Source organism: Hemicordylus capensis, chromosome 5 (genome assembly GCF_027244095.1).
Source record: "Hemicordylus capensis ecotype Gifberg chromosome 5, rHemCap1.1.pri, whole genome shotgun sequence".
In the NCBI taxonomy this organism is placed as follows: domain Eukaryota; kingdom Metazoa; phylum Chordata; class Lepidosauria; order Squamata; family Cordylidae; genus Hemicordylus; species Hemicordylus capensis.
The window spans coordinates 69,075,194-69,096,295 of record NC_069661.1 but is presented as its reverse complement, the minus strand read 5'-3'; the positions used below and the strand labels follow the sequence as shown (position 1 = coordinate 69,096,295).

The following is a 21,102-nucleotide window of genomic DNA, read 5'->3' as shown; positions in this document are numbered from 1 at the left end:
CATATTCAAAGAGGACTAGTTTAACCTAGGAAACCAAGTACCACATGATTGGTAAGGATAGCAATGTCACAAAACAGCAACCCAGGATTAAAAGTATTTTATAACACTTACAGATGAAACTCGGAAAATTAGAATATCGTGCAAAAGTCCATTAATTTCAGTAATGCAAATTAAAAGGTGAAACTGATATCTGAGACAGACGCATTACATGCAAAGCATGATAAGTCAAGCCTTAATTTGTTATAATTGTGATGATCATGGCGTACAGCTCATGAAAACCCCAAATCCACAATCCCAGAAAATTAGAATATTACATGGAACCAAGAAGACAAGGATTGTAGAATAGAACAATATCGGACCTCTGAAAAGTATACAGTGTACTGTGCTTGATTGGCCAGAAAACTCGCCTGACCTGACCCCATAGAGAATCTATGGGGCATTGCCAAGAGAAGGATGAGAGACACAAGACCAAACAATGCAGAAGAGCTGAAGGCCGCTAATGAAGCATCCTGGTCTTCCATAACACCTCATCAGTGCCACAGGCTGATAGCATCCATGCCACGCCGCATTGAGGCAGTAATTGCTGCAAAAGGGGCCCAAACCAAGTACTGAATACATATGCATGCTTATACTTTTCAGAGGTCCGATATTGTTCTATTCTACAATCCTTGTCTTCTTGGTTCCATGTAATATTCTAATTTTCTGGGATTGTGGATTTGGGGTTTTCATGAGCTGTACGCCATGATCATCACAATTATAACAAATTAAGGCTTGACTTATCTCGCTTTGCATGTAATGCGTCTGTCTCATATCAGTTTCACCTTTTAATTTGCATTACTGACATTAATGGACTTTTGCACGATATTCTAATTTTCCGAGTTTCACCTGTATATGCCACCTTTCTTTTTACAAAAAAACCCCACACAATTCAACATCAACGTAATTAAAAATTACTATTTAGTTGTCATCATAACCACAACACCCATAACATTGGTAACAAAGGTTAATGCAATCTTGCCCTAACATCTGCTCAGATAATACAATGATTGTATTTCCATGAGAGATGTTCTCCAGATGTACGCTTTCCCTACAGAAAAAAATCCTTTGAGTCACAAATAACAGTGCTAATAAAATCCCAGGCTCCTAAAAGTTTGATTCTGGTCCCAAATATTGTAATAGTTTTTCCAGTCCTCACAGATGAAGTATTCCCAAAGCTACTTCCACATCAAGTACTTGCTGCACATCAACTTCAAGGAAAAGATATGCCTAGAACCACAGGTCTGCAATCTCTCCAGGTTGATGCACACCTTGATGAGAAGGAATAATCTTAAATGAGGCATTACCTATTGTATATGAGAGAACATAAGAACAGCCCTGCTGGTTCATTTGTGAGGCCCATCTAGTTCAGTATCCTGTTTCACACAGTGGCCCACCAGATGCCTCAGAAAAGCCCACAGGCAAGCAGTGAGGGCATGCCCTCTCCTCTTGCTGTTGCTCCCCTGCAAATGGTATTTAGAGGTGTCATGCCTCTGAGGCTGGAGGTGGCCCATAGCCACCAGACTAGTATTATTTATTTATTTATTTATTTATGTACACAGTCAGACAGGTGTTATTGACTGGTTTGTTTTATCCAGACATCGAGTCCTTCCCAAGGACCTGGGATGGCTAAATTTTATTGTCAATGTTGTTGCTGCTGTTATAGATATCGTCGCAGAATATAGGCTGTTCCCAGTAAAGTTGCTTTTTGTAATTGGCTGATGGTGATTTCTGTGGCCCCTATGGTGTTGAGGTGCTCTTCAAGATCTTTTGGAACTGCACCCAGGCCACCAATTACCACTGGGATTATTTTGGTCTTTTTCTGCCACAGCCTTTCAATTTCAATTTGTAGATCTTTGCATTTTGTGATTTTTTTTCTTTCTTTTTCTTCTATTCAGCTATCCCCTGGAATTGCTCTGTTGATTATTTTAACTTGTTTTTCTTTCTTCTCGACTACAGTTATATCATCATCATTATTATCATTATTATTATTATTACATTTATATCCCGCTCTTCCTCCAAGGAGCCCTGAGCAGTGCACTACATACTTGAGTTTCTCCTCACAACAATCCTGTGAAGTAGGTTAGGCTGAAAGAGAAGTGACTGGCCCAGAGTCACCCCAGCAAGTATCATGGCTGAATGGGGATTTGAACTCGGGTCTCCCCGGTCCTAGTCCAGCACTCTAACCACTACACCATGCTGGCTCTGTCTCCATGAATTTAAGCCCCTTTTAGTCATCCAAACTTGTGGCCATCACCACATCCCATGGCAGAGAATTCCATAGATTAATTATGCACTGTGTCAAAAAGTACCTCCTCTTGTCAGTCCTAAATTCCCAGCCTTCGGTTTCATTGGATGACCCCCGGTTCTAGTATTGTGAGGGGGAGAAAAATTTCTCTGCCCACTCTCTCAACTCCATGCATAATTTTATACACCTCTACCAAGTCTCCCCACAGTCACCTCTTTTCCAAACTAAAAAGCCCCAGATGCTGTAGCCTTGCCTCTTAAGATAGTGCTTGGCACCTAAAGTATTTTATTAAGAATACAGTATGTTTTCATTCAATTAGAGAATATGTTTTGTTAAAAGGTTTTTTAATCAATTACTCTAAGCAGTTAATCAGCTAACAGCATAGGCATGTTTACTCAGGCATGTGTCTCACCGTGTTCAGTGGGGTTTATTCCCTAGTAAGTGTGCACAGGTTGTAGCTGTTGCAGCCATAGCTGTTTTGCAAGATACCAATAATAATCTGCAAATAATCTATTTTTAAGTTAGGAAGTTTTCCAGTGAAAAGAATGATCTTCTGGATGATTTTGATCATGTGTACATTACATAGTACTAGAAATAATGACCTATTTATTTATTAAATTTATACCTCACCCAAATTTACGTCTCTGGACGGCGTAGGTTTTGCAAGATACAATCTCACAATACAATAATACAATTAATGCCAAGTTCTTCTATTTTATATGTACCATTACTTTAACAGACAAGTCAGTCTAGAGCTGCACTTCGAACTCAAGCAAATAATGCAAGATAAATATATATTACAGCATCTATACAACTGCTGATACATAGTGATCACTGGCTAATAATTTACCCAAGTTGATAGTTCTCAAGACTTCCGGAATGCTCTGTTAAAACAAATTTAATTCCTTTTCCACTAGAATTCTCTTTGGAACCTGTTTTGAAATCCAATGGATTAATGATTCCCAGTAGATGTGCAGTTTGCTAAAGGAACACCTGGAACTGTACCTCATCTTAATGAAGCTTTTTAAAGGAGTCAAGATGTTAACTCAGCATAATATTTCTTCAAACATGTTATTTACCTACATTCGTTTTAGAGAGAGGTGATCACAAAGCTGGAAACATTCTCTATTAAGATTCAAATTGATAGCCCAGCACTGCAGTGCTTCATTGCCTTTCTGACAGCAGCTTCTTACAACATCATCCAACAGACGTCATCTTCTTTTAGAAATTTCCCCTTGCTGCTGTTTGCTCCCTTACTCCCTGTAACCAAGGGGCTCCTACTTTCATGTACCTTGAGACTCACAACTCTACTCCCATGCTAATTTCAGCCTTGATCATTCATTTTTTCTCATGCCTCTTCCATCATTCCCCCAAGATGCACTTCCACTATGTTCATAACCTCTCACAGACTGTATTTTCTTCCCCTCACTTACTGACCAATTCCTTCTTGTGCAGCACTTTGTCTCTTTTCAACCAGTACACTTTTCTGCCAAAAATAAAAAATAAAAAAATTCCCATCTCTCACGTGTTTTCTTGTACTGTACTTCACTTTCAGTTAGTAGACACTTCAGAAGAAATTCTAATTCAGTCATCTGCCACTACACACTCTTTAATTCTATTTCTATCTAATGTTGTTTCATGGTTCCCACCTAAAACCAAGAACTTCAAGTCATTTACATATGCATGTTCAACACTCATTGGCTTTGTTTGTAGCATGCTAATAACTTGCATATGCGATGGACAGGATTCTATAAATCCACTGGTCTCCTGGCCTGTTGTATGTGCCCTTTCTCTAGTAGCAAGGAGCAGAAGTATCACTCGCCTTCCCAGGGACACGGAACAACCAATATGAAAGGAAACTGATCACTAATCTTTCCACCTTTTTTGGAGCTCAGCTGATCCTCCTTGCTGTTCTCTTTACATTTCCTCTTACTGCCTCGCAATGTCAGGGATGCTGTTCTGTCTACCATAGCCCCCTCACCCCACTTCCTTTCCTCTCATGGCAGGCCTTGTTCTTTGTTGGGCTCTTAACTCTCCCCCTCCCTTTGCTGCCCCAATGTAAGCTGCCACCTCTTTCTTCCAGCTTATGCATGCTGTTGCAATGTGCTCTCCCCTCTCATAACAAGAAGTTTGCCTTGTGTTGGTCTTGTCAGCCTCCCACCTCCAGCCCCACCCCCAATCTGGTAGTTGCTGCAGCTGCTGCCGCCATCTATCACTACAGTCATGGCTGAGGGGATGGCTGTGCGGAGGCAGAAAAGGCTAAGAAGCAAAGCCCAGGTTAGTCCATCGCCTAGGCTATGCCAGCGCTGAGAATGGGTGTGCTTGTGCGGGCAACAGGGGAATGGACTCTGGAGATGCTGCAGCGGATAGGGGGTGGAGGGAGTAGCAGCAGCTGGCTGCAGATCAGCCCTACTCACTAACTTGCTTACTTATTCCTCTGGGGAAAGGAGAAGGAAGATGTCCTTTTCATTAAGGGCCTAGCCTCTTTCCTGAGAGGTGAGTTTTCTGAGAGGGAATTGGCCGAAATATCCTCTGTTTGGGAAGGTTATGTGCAGCAAAGAAAAAAGGAGAAGGCAGAAACTGCAGGAAGATCAGATCAGAAATTTAAAAGGGTTTTTTGTTTGGTTGATGTTTTTTGGCAGGAAAGCAGGAGAAGGAGAAACGAGATGAAAAATTAAGCTCGCCACACCACGGAAATGCAGAGAGGAAGAGGAAAAAAACTGGAGGACACTTGGAATAGGAGCAGGAGCTCCAGTTCATGCATCTAGTCAGGACCAAGACAAGAAAGGAACTGGAGTCTGGAGATCCTGTTCCCAATGCCTGCTGGGAGAGAGGCCCAACTTCCTGTTAGCGACTAATGTGAACTGCTTCCACTCTGTACTATTTAAATCTTTTTAAAACTACTATCTCCTTTCTTTGGAATTTGAACAAGGAGAATAGATTTGGCAAAGGGGTTACATTCAGGTCAAATATGCCTTTGTCCCTTTAACAATGGTTTTTGTTGGTGTTAAATTACGTAAGTAGATTCACACCACAATTTGCCTATATGATAAAGGTTTTATTCAACATTTACTTTTCCAGATTCTTCTCCAGAACTACAGCACTACTAAGCATAAACTCAGTGCAGCAGATGCAGTTTCTGTGAAACTATAGGTTCACAATCCCAGAAGTATAAGAGAAAATCCTCAGAGATTCTTTTGTTGATCAGGGATTTCCAAACAGTAAGGTTAGTCACAGGGAGCAAACCATTCACATGCTAATTGGCCACATCAGTGCTGTGCAGTCAGGTGGATCCATTTCAACTGAAAGAGAGGAGGCAGAGACAAGAAGAGCACATATGAGCATGCACACTGCTGTATTTTGGTGAGCAGGAACTTGAGAAATTGTGTGCATAGCACACCCCACAAACATGCTTGCTTCTCTTACCGAGGCAACTGAAACTGCCTGTTCAGTGTTCCAGTCAGTTACAGCAGCCTGCCTGAAGTTCAGCCAAAGCTACCTTAAAGACCATTGCTCAATAATCTTCTGAATCATTTCACCAAACATGAGCAAAGCAAGTATCATGTGTCTTTACTCTCAAGCTCTTCAAATTCAGTCATCAATCCAACCAGGAATATTGGTTATATACAGAAATTATTTTAAAACCCAAGAAAACTGACTTCGTACTTGCCAAAGTAGAAACTAGAATATACAAGGGCAGGAGCGACAGTCAAGCCTACAGCCTAGGTCATCCTATGGCAAACCAGCAATAGCTTCTTCTACATATAATCATGAACAGACACAATTTTGTTAAGCAATTTATATGAAGTCCAACAAAATGTGGATGAAGATAAACTTTCCAATATCACCATACTAACAGTATGAATTGAGTTATAAATGGAAAGTTTTTAGGTACTAGTATTAATCTAAACAAAGATGAAAATATATTTTAAATTTCTAGAAGTAAATAGGGACTAGACACCCGGGGTTTTTCCAGTCCTTGCTGGGAGCTGTGCTGTGATGCTGTTGCAACTGTAGATCTTAATCAACAATCCTTATTGGAGAGCAATACTTTGTGCAAGTGGCACTGGACAAGCTTCAGTCTCATGCTATTAGCTCACTATTTTATTATCAAAAATGTCCCTTGAGGAAACTGGCCCAGCGCAAGGATGAATTTCTTACCTTGCACTACACTATATTAGACTAGCTGTAACATCACCAATGACACACTGTACAACAGGCCTCGATAAAGTCCAGGCACCAGGTCACCATGGTGCCTGGAAATCTAATGGTGGCATGTATCAGATGGACATGAGCAGAAGTTGGTAAGCAAAGCAGGAGAGGGTGGTCCCCTCCTCCTCCTGTTCGTATTTGTCTATTGCAGGCCTACTCAACTTAGGCCCCCCCAGCTGTTTTTGGACTACAACTCCCATAAGCCCCAGCCACAGGGGCCAATAGCCAGGGATTATGGGAGTTGTAGGCCAACATCTGCAGGAGGGCCGAAGTTGAGCAGGCCTGGTCTATTGTCTGGTTTAGGCAGGCAATCGAAGGATGCGAGGAGAAGGGAAGCACACACGCCTTCCTCATGTCCACACTTAGCCCTGTTGGCCAGCCTGGCAGACATACAGCAGCTTCCGTATATAGATAGGGGGCAAGAAAACTAGGTCACATCTCACTGCACAATAGTTTGTCACTAAGTGTGGCGCTCCGTCCATTTCCCCCGCAGCAGCCCCACAGAGCAGAAAAGCTTTCCCTTGAGCACTAATCACATTGATCCATCATTTATGCTGCTGCTGCTGCTGCAAGCCTTGCAACCTGACCTCCTTTCCTCCCCCTAAAGTTTATGTCCTGCACAGTTCCATTCACACCTTTGGAAAGAATGGATGTCTCAATTTGTGAATTCAAACTTACAGGACTCTGCTGGTGCTTAAAAACAAATAGCTTGTTCCCGAGCAGCCTGGAGCATGAATAACCTTTTCCCCAAATTCAAGAGGAAGGGCTTGAGGGGAATATCAAAGTGTCATCATGGGCAGGGCAGAGGGACATCAAAAGCTCCAGCGTCCATCAAGACCAGGAAGACAACATGAAGATCATATTTTCATAGTCAAAATACTGTATTCAAGTAATCACCCATCCTGGATGACAGGTACTAGCAGGAATAACACACTTAATTTCCCACCCCTTGCTCTCAACCTGAATCTCTGCCTCAGCCAGCCTTGAGTACCAAGTCTACCTTTTCACCCCTCAAAGTAGGAAGTACTGAAACTGCACTAGTCCAGGGAAACTCTAGTGGTCTCCAGAGCAAAGAGGTATTGTCCCTCTAAATGAAGCTTCTGGTCTTCTCATCCTTCCCAGAAAATAGCTTTATTTCTTAACTTTCCAAGAAGATTCAGGAGCTGCAGACTGTGACCAAGCAAGTGAACTGTGGGGCACTGCAGGTCCAGTGAGTGAATGTGCATGCCTAAATTGGGGTTCCATGCATGTTGTGCACAGACATCTCAATCACCCTAACAGCCTCACATTAAAGGGGCACAGGAGTGGCCCTTTAGTTAAGCTGAGTAGCCAAAAAAAAAGGGTTCACTACTATAAACCTCAAGATTATATTGCTTATGAATATGACAACCGTTGAGCTAGCAACTTGAAACCTGGTGCACATGACCTACTTGATGAGGTCTACTAATGTGCCTAATTTCAAGGAATCTGATAAAAATCACCACAGCTACAGCAAGTTAAAAAGTGCTGGAAATTGACACTGCCTTTCTTTTGCTGAAATTTTATCCAGGCATATATTTCTTTCAAATTTTAATTAAAATGCCTAACGTAATCTGTTCAGGCATGTCTAGGAAAGCAATCCTTTGTTGGTTTGGTAAAATTTGGAGAAACAGTTCAAAAGTTATTAAACTTTTCTTGCCCCATTAAAGACTATGGCTAGCAAGTGCTGGCATAGTTATACAGATTGTGTCTAGTTTTGACAATGAAGCCAAAGTTTGCCAGTAATATAAGATTTACAGGGGGAAACCACGAGTGGATTCTACTGCAAGTGCAGTGCCTATTCCTTTAGTGATGGAAGGTGAACTCGCAGGGAAGTGGGGCAGGGGAAACATGGAACGGACAGCTGGTGAAAGCCAGCTGGGTAGTTACAACAATGTGGATTGCTGTATCCTTTTCTTCCCTTTCCCCCACATGCTCTTAACCGCCAGGAAGAGTGACTCCTTCACACTTCTCTCAGCTGATAGAGCCCTGTTGTCAGAATGCGATGGGAAAACTGCACTTGACTCCTGCAATAAAAGGGTTCCACTGACTTCAATGGAGTGGGCCACTTTAATTACATCTATTTTATTTAAAAAAACAGAATAAAACATTGAGGTAACCTCAGGAAAATGTAATCTACTTACTGCCTATTTACAAAGCTCAATTTATTCCACAGTTCGCAACTCACTAGTTTCTCTCTCCTATACCTTGGGGTGAGGGTGTTTGAGCTTTTTAAAGAAAATAAAGAGAAATACTACTCCCTTCCCAGAGAGGAGAGTAGGAGGAAGGAATAACTCACCTGAGATAGGGACTGATCAGAAATCTCTAGAGTAGCTGTTCCTTGAGGCAAGGAACTGGGGGGGTTGGCACCTCCCACCTAACTACCGGATACGAACTTCTGCTTTGAAATTCTACTTCCTGTCTTCTTGAGGCATGACTGGCGCAAAACCCATGATTAAGGAGGACCTCAGACAACTGCTGAAAACGTATTTTAAAAGTATCACAACAAGAGAGAAGATACCATCTGAAGCCACAAGGTATGGTAGTGTACTTTAGCATAGTACCACAACCAGCAAATTGTTACTGTCTTGTCATCACACAATGTATTATTACTCTTCAGATCCTTTCTATTCTGTTTTTTTCTCTTTATTGCAATAAGGTTACAAGATATAGACATAATCAAGGATGATAATGATACCTGTAAATATAACTTGAACAAAGGGTGGGAGGGAGATCCCTTAACACAGCTTAACATAACTGGATACAACCAATGCAGGGGAGAGGAAGGGAGGCGTGTTTTTGTTTTTTTAAACCACCTTCTTCAAGGATGTTTGACTAATATTTCAAAGCACGAATAGTTCATTAAAGTTAACCAAATGCTAAGAATTCCTTTTTACTTTGCTGACGAAAAAAAGGTTCAAATGCTGACAAACACCACATATCAGTAATACACAGTTGTAATTCAGGAGTCAATTTCTCCCTCCAGTTTTGCATTATAATCCTTTTGGCAACACCCCGAGCACAAAGAATCCATAGTTCTCAATGTAGTGCTAAATTCCATATGCTGGGGATCAGTGTTCCCTCTAGGAGTGTGCACGGAACCGCAAAGCTGCTGTCCGGCACTGTGTGGGGGGTTCCTTTAAGGGTGGGGGAGGGTTTACTTACCCCTCCCGCTGCTTTCCCCCCTCCAGCGCGCGTATTCTATGTAGTAATTGGGGTGGCAGGATACCTCCCTGCCGCCCCTTTTCCCGCTTGAGTGCACACACACGCATGTCGCGGAGACGTGAAGTGCATGCGCAACGTGCGCGTGCGCAAAAGGCTCCATGCAGCCTTTTGCACTCAAGCGGGAGAAGGGGCGGCAGGGAGGTATCCTGCCACCCCAATTACTACATAGAATACGCGCGCTGGAGGGGGGAAAGTGGCGAGAGGAGTAAGTAAACCCTCCCCCGCCCTTAAAGGAACCCCCCCACCCAAACCGAACTGGCCAGGTCCGGACCAGTCCGGAGGCCTTTAGAATGGCCTCCGGACCAGTCCGGGCCCATCCCTAGTTCCCTCTAAGGCATGCATGTGAGCACACATGTATTCTAATGTCAGCTCAGTTAATTTTAGATCCCGCTCAGGTTTAATCAGGAAGGTCCCACTCTGAATGCATGTGCGCACACTGCTTTGATACTTACGCCCAGAACAAAACTCATTCCAAACACAGATGAAAAAGAATTAGAGAGCACACTGCTGGGAACATACCCCAACAAAACATGAACATCCTTAATCAACAATGATAACTGTGATGTCATATTAACCACCTTATTAATTTCAAAACAAAATGGTGCAATAACTGGACAGGACCCTAACCATATGTGTAAAGTGTACCCTCCAAAACCTACAAATTACATCTCCGGCATGTACAAATTACACCTCCAACACCTACCAGTCTGCAACCAATCCTTATTAAACATTATCTGAGGTGTCCAATAGACACAGAATAAATGTTTCTACTGCATCAGCCACATTTTAAGATCTAAAAAGGCATGTTCCATTGCCTCCAATGCAACCGAACATTGATTTATTAAAATAGGGTATTCAGGGTCATTATTCCAAAAATCTTGGATATAATCGATATCAATCTTAGCAATGTCTTTAAGTTTCTGACAGAGCAAGGTTAGCTGCATCTAATAAGTAAGGTGCATCTAATAAATGTTCCAAATCTAATAACAAAGATGGAATTTTAGAAGCTGCAATCGAATCAGGACCAAAGAGCCATGACAATAAATGATTTAGCTGGATAAACTGCCAGCTAGAATTTGAAGATATATCAAACTCAGCTCTCAAAGTGTCAAAAGATTTAAAGACAGCTTCAGAAAATATCATTTGGTCTAACGTAATGACATTGCAGGAGGCCCAATTAGCCCAATAAAAAGATGTACAAGCAATCTTCAAAGCGGGATTCACCCACAATGTAAGCTTTTCATGCTGAAAAGGATCAAAACCATGTCTAGAACCCAGGATTCTCTATATATGCCTTGTTTATTAACAGCACATTTTATTTCTGTACTTGTGTGACTCAAGTTCATGTATACCTAAAATGGGAAATACCCCCTGCAAACATAAATTCTTCATTTTCCTAGGCTGAAATTAGCAGGTATGATGAAACAGATGAAACAAAGAGATCAGTGTTTCAAAACCCTGAGAAATATTTGTAGCTTGAACATTTGTGCCAATTAGTTTCTTGCATGAAATGAGTTTTAATTCTGCAAGTTTGAAAGCTACGGAGACTCTGCTGAGTCTAACAGCAGAGCATCCCCAAACTGAATCTACACAATTCCTGCCTTACTCATTTGAACTGTTCAAATATATTGAAAGAAGCCTTGGATGCTTCAATATCATTTAAAGACTCAAAGTATACATTATGACAAACACCCTCCCACGGTCACATATCAAAAGTATCTAGGAGACTAACCAAGTCCATGATAAACATCTCAATGTGGACAACTACATGCTAATCAAGTAATGACCATCTACTAACCAACAATAACCCTTCTTCACCTTCACCCTGCACATTTTGGTCACAGTACAGGGTGATGTACTGTGACCAAGATGCACTGGATGTACTGGAGTGCTTAAAAAGTCTGATTTTAATTCAACAGAAAATACAGTAATCTGCCAAGAACAAGCAAAGCATAGTATCATTAAAACAATGTTTCAGAACTATTCAGAACCAGGCAATTTAGGACCATCAAAAGAAAGTACTTTTTCACACAGCACATGGAATCTATGGAATTATCTTTTTCACACAGCACATGGAATCTATGGAATTCTCTGCCACAGGATGTGGTGATGGCCACTAGATTGGATGGCTTTAAAAGGGGCTTAGACAAATTCATGGGCAGGTCTATCAATGGCTACTAATCTCATGGCCATAGGACATCTCCAGACTCAGAGGTGGCCTCTAAATACTAGTTACAGGGGAGCCGCAGCAGAAGAGAGGGCATGCCTTCACCTCTTGCCTGTGGGCTTCTCAGAGGCATCTGGTGGACCACTGTGGGAAACAGGAGGCTGGATTAGATAGGCCTTGGTTCTTATATGATACCAAACCAACTTTTTTTGACCATCTGAACATGAATCCTATAATTCACACACTTTTGTGAAATATATATTTTACAAAATATATTAATTTATTATGAGGATATTAGGTCACTAAAGATGCAATCTTATGCATACATACATGGCAGTGTGTTCCAGTGAAAATAGCAGCAAACATCCAGCCTAATGTAGTACATGTGCAACGGAGGAGGTGAGATTTTCATCAATTCCCTTCCTTCTATAGTCCTCCATGCCTCCTAAAAATATGTCCCAGGTTCCTAAAGTTTCCAGGGCATAGAGGTCTGCAGAAGGAGGGGGTTGGAAATAGCCTATTGCGAACCTGAAACATTAATTTCGATGTCAGCCAGTAGGATTTATTTCCCAGTACACAGACAAAGAATTAGGCTATAATTGTATAGAAACTAGTATCACTACCTTAAATTTTGGAGGATTCAGATTTATGTTTTAAATGTGGTGGGCAAATCTTAAAACAGAGTCTACTGACAGCACAAAACTATCAAACTGATTATGTAAGAGAATATTTGGCTACGTAATGGTAACAAACCAGCTCTCTGACCATTTGGATTTCAGATTTCATTTCAGCTTTCATTACTGATTTCCATGCTTTTGTGTACTAACCTACATCTAGGGATGTGCACAAATCGTGATTTGTACACTGATTTGAAAGGAATAGGAAGACAACAAATATTTATATACCACTTTTCAACAAAAGTTCCCAAAGTGTGTATGTACACACTGGCTGCCTGTCCCTAAAGGGCTCACAATCTACAGAAGAAACATAAAAGAGAGACACCAGCAACAGGCACTGGAGGAACGCTGTACTGGGGATGGATAGGGCCAGTTGCTCTCTCCCCGCTAAAGAAAGAGATTCACTTTGAAATGTTCTTCTTGCTCAGTTAGCAGGAGCCTGTGGTTTCACACACCCCAGCACCCCTTGCACAGCAGCCAGGCAGTGCAGCATGCCGCTGCAGCGCAAGGCTGCTGCGGGCCCGTGCAATGGGTGCTGGGGACCACAACACCGCAGCTTCCTCCTACAGCAAGCAGCGGAGAAGCAAGTACGGACCTGCTCCCACTTTTAAAGGTTTCCCACCTCCCCTTTCATATCAGTGAATGAATCATGATTCTTACACATCCCTACTTACAACATGCAAAAAGGTTGCACCAGGGTCTGCCCTAGTATAAATGCACACTTATATAAAATATGCAGTCTGACAGATGTTGCAATTTAACAAAAACCGTCAGACACCTAAAAGAATTTAAAGTTAAAAAAGAATTGATAAGGTCACGTTATTTCATAGCTATTTTCAGCACTAGGTGCTTCAACAATGGCTTCCCAATGTTACTAGCTACACCAAATACATTATAGCAATAGCAATAGCACTTACATTTATATACCGCTCTATAGCTGGAAGCTCTCTAAGCAGTTTACAATGATTTAGCATATTGCCCCCCAACATTCTGGGTACTCATTTTACCGACCTCGGAAGGATGGAAGGCTGAGTCAACCTTGAGCCCCTGGTCAAGATCGAACTTGTAACCTTCTGGTTACAGGGCAGCAGTTTTACCACTGCGCCACCAGGGGCTCATTATGGGCATGATCCAGTCTAGAACAGATGTAGCAACTGCGTACAGAGCTCTCTCACAGGCTAAATAAAACCCTCCATCCCCACTCCCCACATTGGGCCATTAGTAGGGAATGGTAGGTATGTGCACGCCTTCCATATTTCCTCTAGCTCCACAGCCACCACCACAACCACTCAGTGCACTGAGTCAGATGGCAGAACTGGATGTAGAAGCGGCGGGGGGGGGGGTGTGCACAGATCACCCAGTCCTCTGTCACACTGCCTACAGGCAAATAAGGGAAAAAGGAGAAGTGGGGCTCTCTTAAGCTTATAGGAGGACTCATGTAACTGCTCCTGGTCTATGGAATGCACTCCCAGCAGATATCGGCAGTTTAGGCTCGCTGCAGGCCTTTAAGAGAGCCCTACAAACCTATTTGTTTGACCTGGCCTTCCAAGGCTTGCAAAGTATTGTTGTTTTTTAAAAGTATTTTAATTGGTTTAAAATGGTTTTAATTGTTTTTGATTTTTTTTTTTGTATTGATTTTAGCATTGTGTTTGAATTGTGGGTTTTATGACTTTTTAAAAGTTGTTGTACACCGCCCAGAGCCTCTGGATGGGGCGGTTTATAGACGTAATTAAATAAATTAAATTAAATTAATTAGTTAATAAAGTTCCTACTGTGGATCTTAAGTTTGCAATATTACAATCAGGGATAAAATGTGGATGCTTAAGTGGGGGAAATGTTCACTGAAGCAAGATCCAACACAGGAGACCAGCCTCGTGTCAAGGACACACAATAAAAACACTATCCAAGCCAGGAATGCTTTATTATATACCCACACCTCTTAGTAAAAAATACCTTCCACTCTTTTTGCCTTCCTTGCTCTGTCACATCTTGTCCATGAACCTGATTCCTGGCCTGATATTGTTTGTGACGCTGCAGTGGTACAATGGTAGGGCCTCCCCATCCACACCATACATTCACTGATGCAGCTAGCTGAACCACTAACAAGATTGCTCAATTTGTATCCACTATTCACTGAAATATACAGATTTTCCTGTACAATCACTGAGAAACTGCCACACTAAGATATCTCTCCAGCTTGATTCTCTCTCTCTCTCTCTCTCTCTCACACACACACACACACACAAATAAAAGAACTACACTAGCTGCCTTAAGACATAATAAAATATTCTAACAAGCTCGCTTCAGCAGCACATATACTAAAATTGGAAGCAGCAAAGTATGTAACCTTTAAGAGCACGTCAATACATTTTATTGGAACAGCAGAGATTCAATAGGAATATAACAGATAATATTTTGTCCAAGGTATTTTAATATTCAACTTCCTTTAATAATGAAGTAGCCACTGAAATCACACATTACTGGAAAATATAGCTCAAGTAATATACAGTATTTCGCTCTATGCAATTGTCAAAAATAGGCAATAATAGTCCCACTTCATTGCTAAGTGCATTTTCTCAGCCTGATTTTATTTCACTAAACTTTTGGGACACTGTGACTTCACTGATCTAAAGTATGTTTTAAAATATGTTGCTACAGTAGTTTTAGGTCTGCAGATACTTAACGGTTGCAGTGCTAATGCAGTCCCGGTGTTCTGGATTTAGCTTTCTGAGCCGTTTCTTATGTTGGCCCCATCTCTGCACTGAAGCTAATTTCTTCACTGCGTCACCTCTCTCTCTCTCTCTCAAGACTGGCACCAAGACAGGAAAGTTTAACAGTTCACTTTCTTTGGCAAAGAACACATTTTGTCACTCACAGTCTTGCCTGATGGACAGTACACAATGACAGATGCTCAGAACTACTCAGACGATCTTATTGCCAATGATTACATGAGCCTTGCCTTGCCTTTTCTAATTCATGTCCATTACTAAAAATTCAATTTAACCCAGACTGTACTACCCATTTACAAAGAGAATCCATTCCAGCTAACAAAACTGTGTCTCTTTATTACCTGAATAATTAAGTAAATATTGCTGGAGGAAAAGGGTCAAGCAAGGACATAAGAATTTAGCACCACTAGAACAAGTCAGCAAAGATCAGTAATAATATTCATATAAGAAAAATAAATGTGTGTGTGATTTGATTCTTACACCTGCAATGTGCATTGCATAATGACCAAAACAAGAAATGATGATTACGTGCACTGCATATTTGGTGACTTGCAAAACAAGTCACCAAAGTAACTTGTCAACTGTCAAGGGCTTCTGAATGAGCAGTTTCCAAATCGGTTAATTACACTTCGCAATTTTGGTAGTTCACATTTTTGCTGAAATGAGCTCAAAGTTACAAGGGACCACAGCATTAAAAACAGCATCTCTTATTAAAACCAAGTTTTGCAAACAAGCAGTACAAACCCTCTAGACTCAGCATGCGACAGATGGCACTAACTCCAACAAGCAAATTTACTCAATGAAGTATTAGCTATTTAGCTAAAGCTTGATAGAGGGATAAGTAAAAAGCTTATCTATTTCTAAATGGTCAGAAACAACAGCTCCTACAGCCACGATTTCAATGAAAGGGGAATGTGTTCAGTTTTACACAACGTTAAAAGGGGTATCCTATATAACATAAAGACACTGGGCCAACTCTGACATTCCATAGAAGCAAGCCAACGCTGAAATGTGCAGGTGGATATAAAAATACTACTTATCCCATTTCATTACACTTTTGAAAAACATGCATTTGCCAGAAACATTGACAAACATTATGGAATGGTAAAATATGACAAAAATAGTGAATAAAAAGCAGAAATGAAAAGAGATACTTTTTCTGTTATAGAAAATGAAGAGACTAATTCGCAATAAGAATACAAAATATAAAATATGTCAGAAACTGTGGACATAAATGCTGTATGTCCCAAATTAATCAATGGCAACACTTTGCAGGAGCAGTATTAATACTGTATCGCATGGAAAGAGACCGGTTTATTGCACTATTCACAAGCTGATACACCAAGCAATACAATGACCCTTGGTTTAGTCAATGCAGAACTCTAAACCCTTAAACAGATCTGCAAGATATTGCGCCCTAACAGTTTAATAAGGGCTATACCATGCTTATTTAGTGAAGTAAATCTTTTAAATAACTCAGAAACTAAAGCAGCAGAAATCCAATCCCTAAACCGGCAGGGGCATTTGATTTCAAACTGTACCACCTCCTTGCAAAATAAGGTTCTAGCTGTCTAACTAGCAAGATGAGTGTTCAGTTGTTCAGTAATGGAGAAGAGTAAAACACTAAATCAAGCATCAATCTTAGTGCACCCACCTCTCTATGGGTAAAATTGCTGGTCGAAATAGGGGAAGGAAAACCTAGTGTTGGTAGTGAATGAATGAGAGCAGCTTTTCTCCCCGTAAACAGAAGAGGGATTAGAGATATCAGAAAGCGGCAGATTAGCTGATGAAGACATGTGTAGATAAGAGGTGGGAACCAAAGCAGTCGGATTGTTTTTGCTTTGTGTGCGACACGCACACTTTTCAAAAGCCAAATAATGCAATTATAAGCTGAATGGCCTTTGCCAAATTAAAATTCCTCTTCACCTTTTTCCGCCCCTCGAAATGAATCTGGATATTTTCACTTGGACTCACAACCAACCTGCCTATATACACGTGTAGTCTATCCCCCCCCCCTTCACTACTCAACCCATCCCCCCCCGACTGGGTGGACAGAGATGTGGCTAAAGGGCATTACGGGGCTGAATCAAGGGACGCTGCAGACGAAGGAAGGGGCCTTCTGTGTAGGCCAAGTGGGGGGCGAGCGAGCGAGATGTCTCTATGGTCGCTCGGGCTCGCCTTTCGACAGGGACACAGGAGGAGCACATTACCTAAATTGAGACTGGAAAGAGGAAGAAAAATTGTGGGAAAGTATGAAGAACAGAAGAGGGCGAGGAGAACCCAGCGGAGAAAAAACAGAGCTTCAGGGGGAAGCAGTAGAAGCAATGACGGGGTGGGGGGTGGACGGGGCGGGGGAGTGGGTGGAATACCTGGGGGCTCCTGTCGGCCGGGTTTTTCATGACCGCCTGGCGGAAGTTGTTATCCACGTAGGACGCCATCTCGCCCCTTGGCTGCTCGGGGCTGCCCGGCCCCGCCGCCGCCGCCGCCCCTCCTGCAGCTCCCAAGCGCCTATTCCTGGACCCGAGGCGGAAAGGACCCTTCCCGAAGGGGCGCGGAAGGGAACGCGGGTGGTGCGAAGAGGAGTCCTCCGCTGCCGCTCTAGGCAAGGGAGAGCGACCGCTCCGACTGTGCCCCGGTGGCGGGGAAGGCGAGTCCCTCGACCTCAGCAGCGCCGCCACCCGGCCGGGGCCTCTCGCCGGGCTCGTGGGTTCTGGCGGCGGCGGCGACAGGGGCGACTCCCGGCTCCGCCTCTGCTGCCGGGCTGCCCGGCAGTGTCGTCGTCGCTGTCTTCTTCCTCCGCCCCCCTCCTCAGCCGCCGCATCCCCTTAGGCGGCCGGGCGGGAGGGCACCGCCGCGACGCGTCCTCGTCGAGTTCGGGCTCAGTCTCCGGCCTCGGGAGGAGGACGGGGCAGCCGGGGAAGCTGGTGGGCTGCGTGTCGCGGGCGCGGGGTGGGGGGGTCACCTGGGCAGGCGGCCGAGGCTCACGGCGGGAGCGGCCTCCAGCGCGCGCTCGCGCTTTGTGCCGCTGCAACCATGGTGAGGAGAGGGAGGGAGCACCGCCCGGCCACCACCACACCGGCAACAACGGCGGGGAAAGGGGAGGAGCCGCCGCCGCCGCCGTCTCCAGTTCCCGCCCCTCCCGCCTTGCTCGGCTCTCTCCTCGGCGTAATAGAAGCCGCCGCCGCCGCCGCCTTCCTCCTCCTGCTGCTGCTCACAGCGGGGTGGTTGTTGTTGCTCAGACAGTACACAAAAGGCACACGAATTCCTGGTTCAGACCCAGAGCCCATCTGTTCCCTTACTCCCTCTCCTGACACTTGGGTACTCCGTGTTGATTAGTCGGGGAAGCAGCAGTGCCACATTCTGCCTCTTATTTTCCAGAAGGGATGCGAACTTTGTGGAGTTGGGAAAAATGGGGGGAGGGGGGCTGGTCGGCAACCTCAGTGGCTGCACCAGAAGGGAAAATAGTACAGTGCATTTCTGGAGGGGCAGCTTTCTTCCATAGATTATATTTCCGAAGGAGAAAACAGGGTATAAATTCACATTCACTTAACACTTTTATCCTTAACATATATGTCCGAAGTAGGTCCTGTTGGTTCTGATGGCCTCAGCTTTCAAGTAAGCATGCTTGGCATCACAGCCTTATTTAAATAGTTTTTGGTGCAGGAATGGGGGGGGGCTGCTTTTCCCATGTCCACCCTCTGGCGCCACCTCTAGACAACCTTTTGAACCCCAAATCCGATCGCTAAATCGTAATATAAATCCGCTGTCGTCGTTAAGAATGAGAATTCCTCCACCTGCGAGCACACACCAGCAGGATAGGAAATGCTAAACCATTAGCCGCTCATTGTGACTGGCACGAGTGGCTTAAAGTCATTTAGGGGCTCCATACTCTGCTGTCACGTCTGGACCCAGTCAAGTGGAACTACATCAGTGTGAAAGCCGCTTCCCATTGCTACCATCCCGTGCCATTGCAGTATGTCTGAATACCAGAACCATATGAATATGGCCAATCACATGAGTCTTTCTACACTTGGGTTCTGTTTAAGGGCTGAAGATGGTGACCTGTGCCATTAGTCCTACACACATGAAGCCCAGTTTTCACAGATATTGCAGTGGCATAGAATCACACCACAGGGAATGTGTTCCTATGTGGGTTGTATGTGAACAGGTCCTGTGGTGATGTTTGCCATACCACATGGATGTTTTCAGTCACATTGCAATATTCCACACCAGCAGTGAACATCTTCGAAAATCCAGTGATAGCATAAACATTCTCAATGCGGTAGGAAATCCACATACTCGGGGACTAGATGTTTGAGCCACATATGGGCAGTATCCGTGAAAACAGTCTCCTACTGGAGTAAAATCATATATCAACTTACCTGAGATGTTAGATACCCTAAGGGGTACCCAAGACAAAGTATAATTCTTGTTTCCACTCCTCATTTTGCCTATGTGATGTCTCCACTAACTTTAATTATACAGAGGCCCATTGAACTGAACATCCATAATTATTTCTCATACCAGTGTATCCTCAGAGTTTTATTGAATATTAGGCTTGTGCCCGAAACGTTTCGGCAGCCATTGAAAAGGCCGCCGAAACGTTTCGGGTGTCGGGGCAGATTCGGTGATTCGGCGCCGGCGGGGGTAGGGCTTTAAGGGCGGGGGAGAGTGTACTCACCCCCCCCCGCCGCGTTTCCCCCGCCGGCGCTCTCCGAATTTGAAGCCCCTCGGGGCGGCAGCGTTCCTCCTTGCCGCCCCGTTTGCCCCCTCGGCCGGAAGTGGCCGGAAGTTCCGAGCGCGCGTGCGCGTGCACGACGGGCGCACGCGCGCTTGGAACTTCCGGCCACTTCCGGCCGAGGGGGCAAACGGGGCAGCAAGGAGGAACGCTGCCGCCCCGAGGGGCTTCAAATTCGGAGAGCGCCGGCGGGGGAAACGCGGCGGGGGGGGTGAGTACACTCTCCCCCGCCCTTAAAGCCCTACCCCCGCCGGCGCCGATAAATATCGTGCACATCCCTATTGAATATACTATCTAATCCTCCAAGGGAGTGGTGATACCTATTCTTAGCTGCTTAAGGTGTCCCAAAACTACATGTATTTCATACCATCAGGAACTTAGCCTGACAGCCTTTATCTGATCTAATTCCAGTTATATAAAACTTGTTATTCCCACAACTTTTGTAGAGCCCCTAAATGTCCACATGTGTTATCTCCTTTTAGAAATGATTTTCTGGCTCTACAAATTTGCAGTTCTATATGTAATTATAGAACTGTATTATATGTATATAGTCATATGCAGCATTCAACAGCACAGGAATGTTATTCATTAATGTAGCCATGGTGCTCATTTAGGCTCTCTGCACACCCTGGGGAACTTGACTGTCCCCCCACCCCAAACTTCTAAAGTGGTTTGCCATGTGTTATGTAGGGATACTACTCTTTGAAAAACAAGCCCAAATCCCATGCTGGGTGAACATAACAAATAATAATATTTAGCATGTATAGAGTCCTTTGGAGTGTTCAAAGCATTTCTCATGTATGATCCTGTTACCATTAAAATAACCCTATAAAGTAGATCAGTATTATTGCAGCATATTATAGAAGGGAGGCTGAGAGAGAATAGCTTGCCCAAGGCCACCTAGTAAATTCTTGGCTGTAGTGTGGTTTGATGGTCTCTTTGCTGCTGTGCTACGGCAGATGTAGCCATGCTAGTTGTTTGGTTCTCAGGGTCATGACCTAAATCCATATTGGCCGGAATCCTCTACATACTTAAGGTAAAGGTAAAATGTG

The 21,102-nt window shown here is 43.6% G+C and overlaps 1 protein-coding gene across 5 annotated transcripts in view; it reads right to left on the bottom strand.

Annotated features, from left to right (window-relative positions):
- RAPGEF2 (Rap guanine nucleotide exchange factor 2) overlaps positions 1 to 18,635 on the bottom strand; it is a 281,466-nt gene extending 262,831 nt beyond the window's left edge. For 3 of the 5 annotated variants that reach the window (XM_053255201.1, XM_053255203.1, XM_053255204.1), the window contains exon 1: positions 17,682 to 18,632. In XM_053255201.1, the coding sequence (XP_053111176.1) occupies positions 17,682 to 17,750 (69 nt within the window). In that variant the 5' untranslated portion in view covers positions 17,751 to 18,632. Of the gene's footprint in view, positions 1 to 17,681 lie in introns of all 5 variants that reach the window. The other 2 variants (XM_053255205.1, XM_053255202.1) reach the window with 2 other exon arrangements.
- Between the last annotated feature and the right edge of the window lie 2,467 nt (positions 18,636 to 21,102).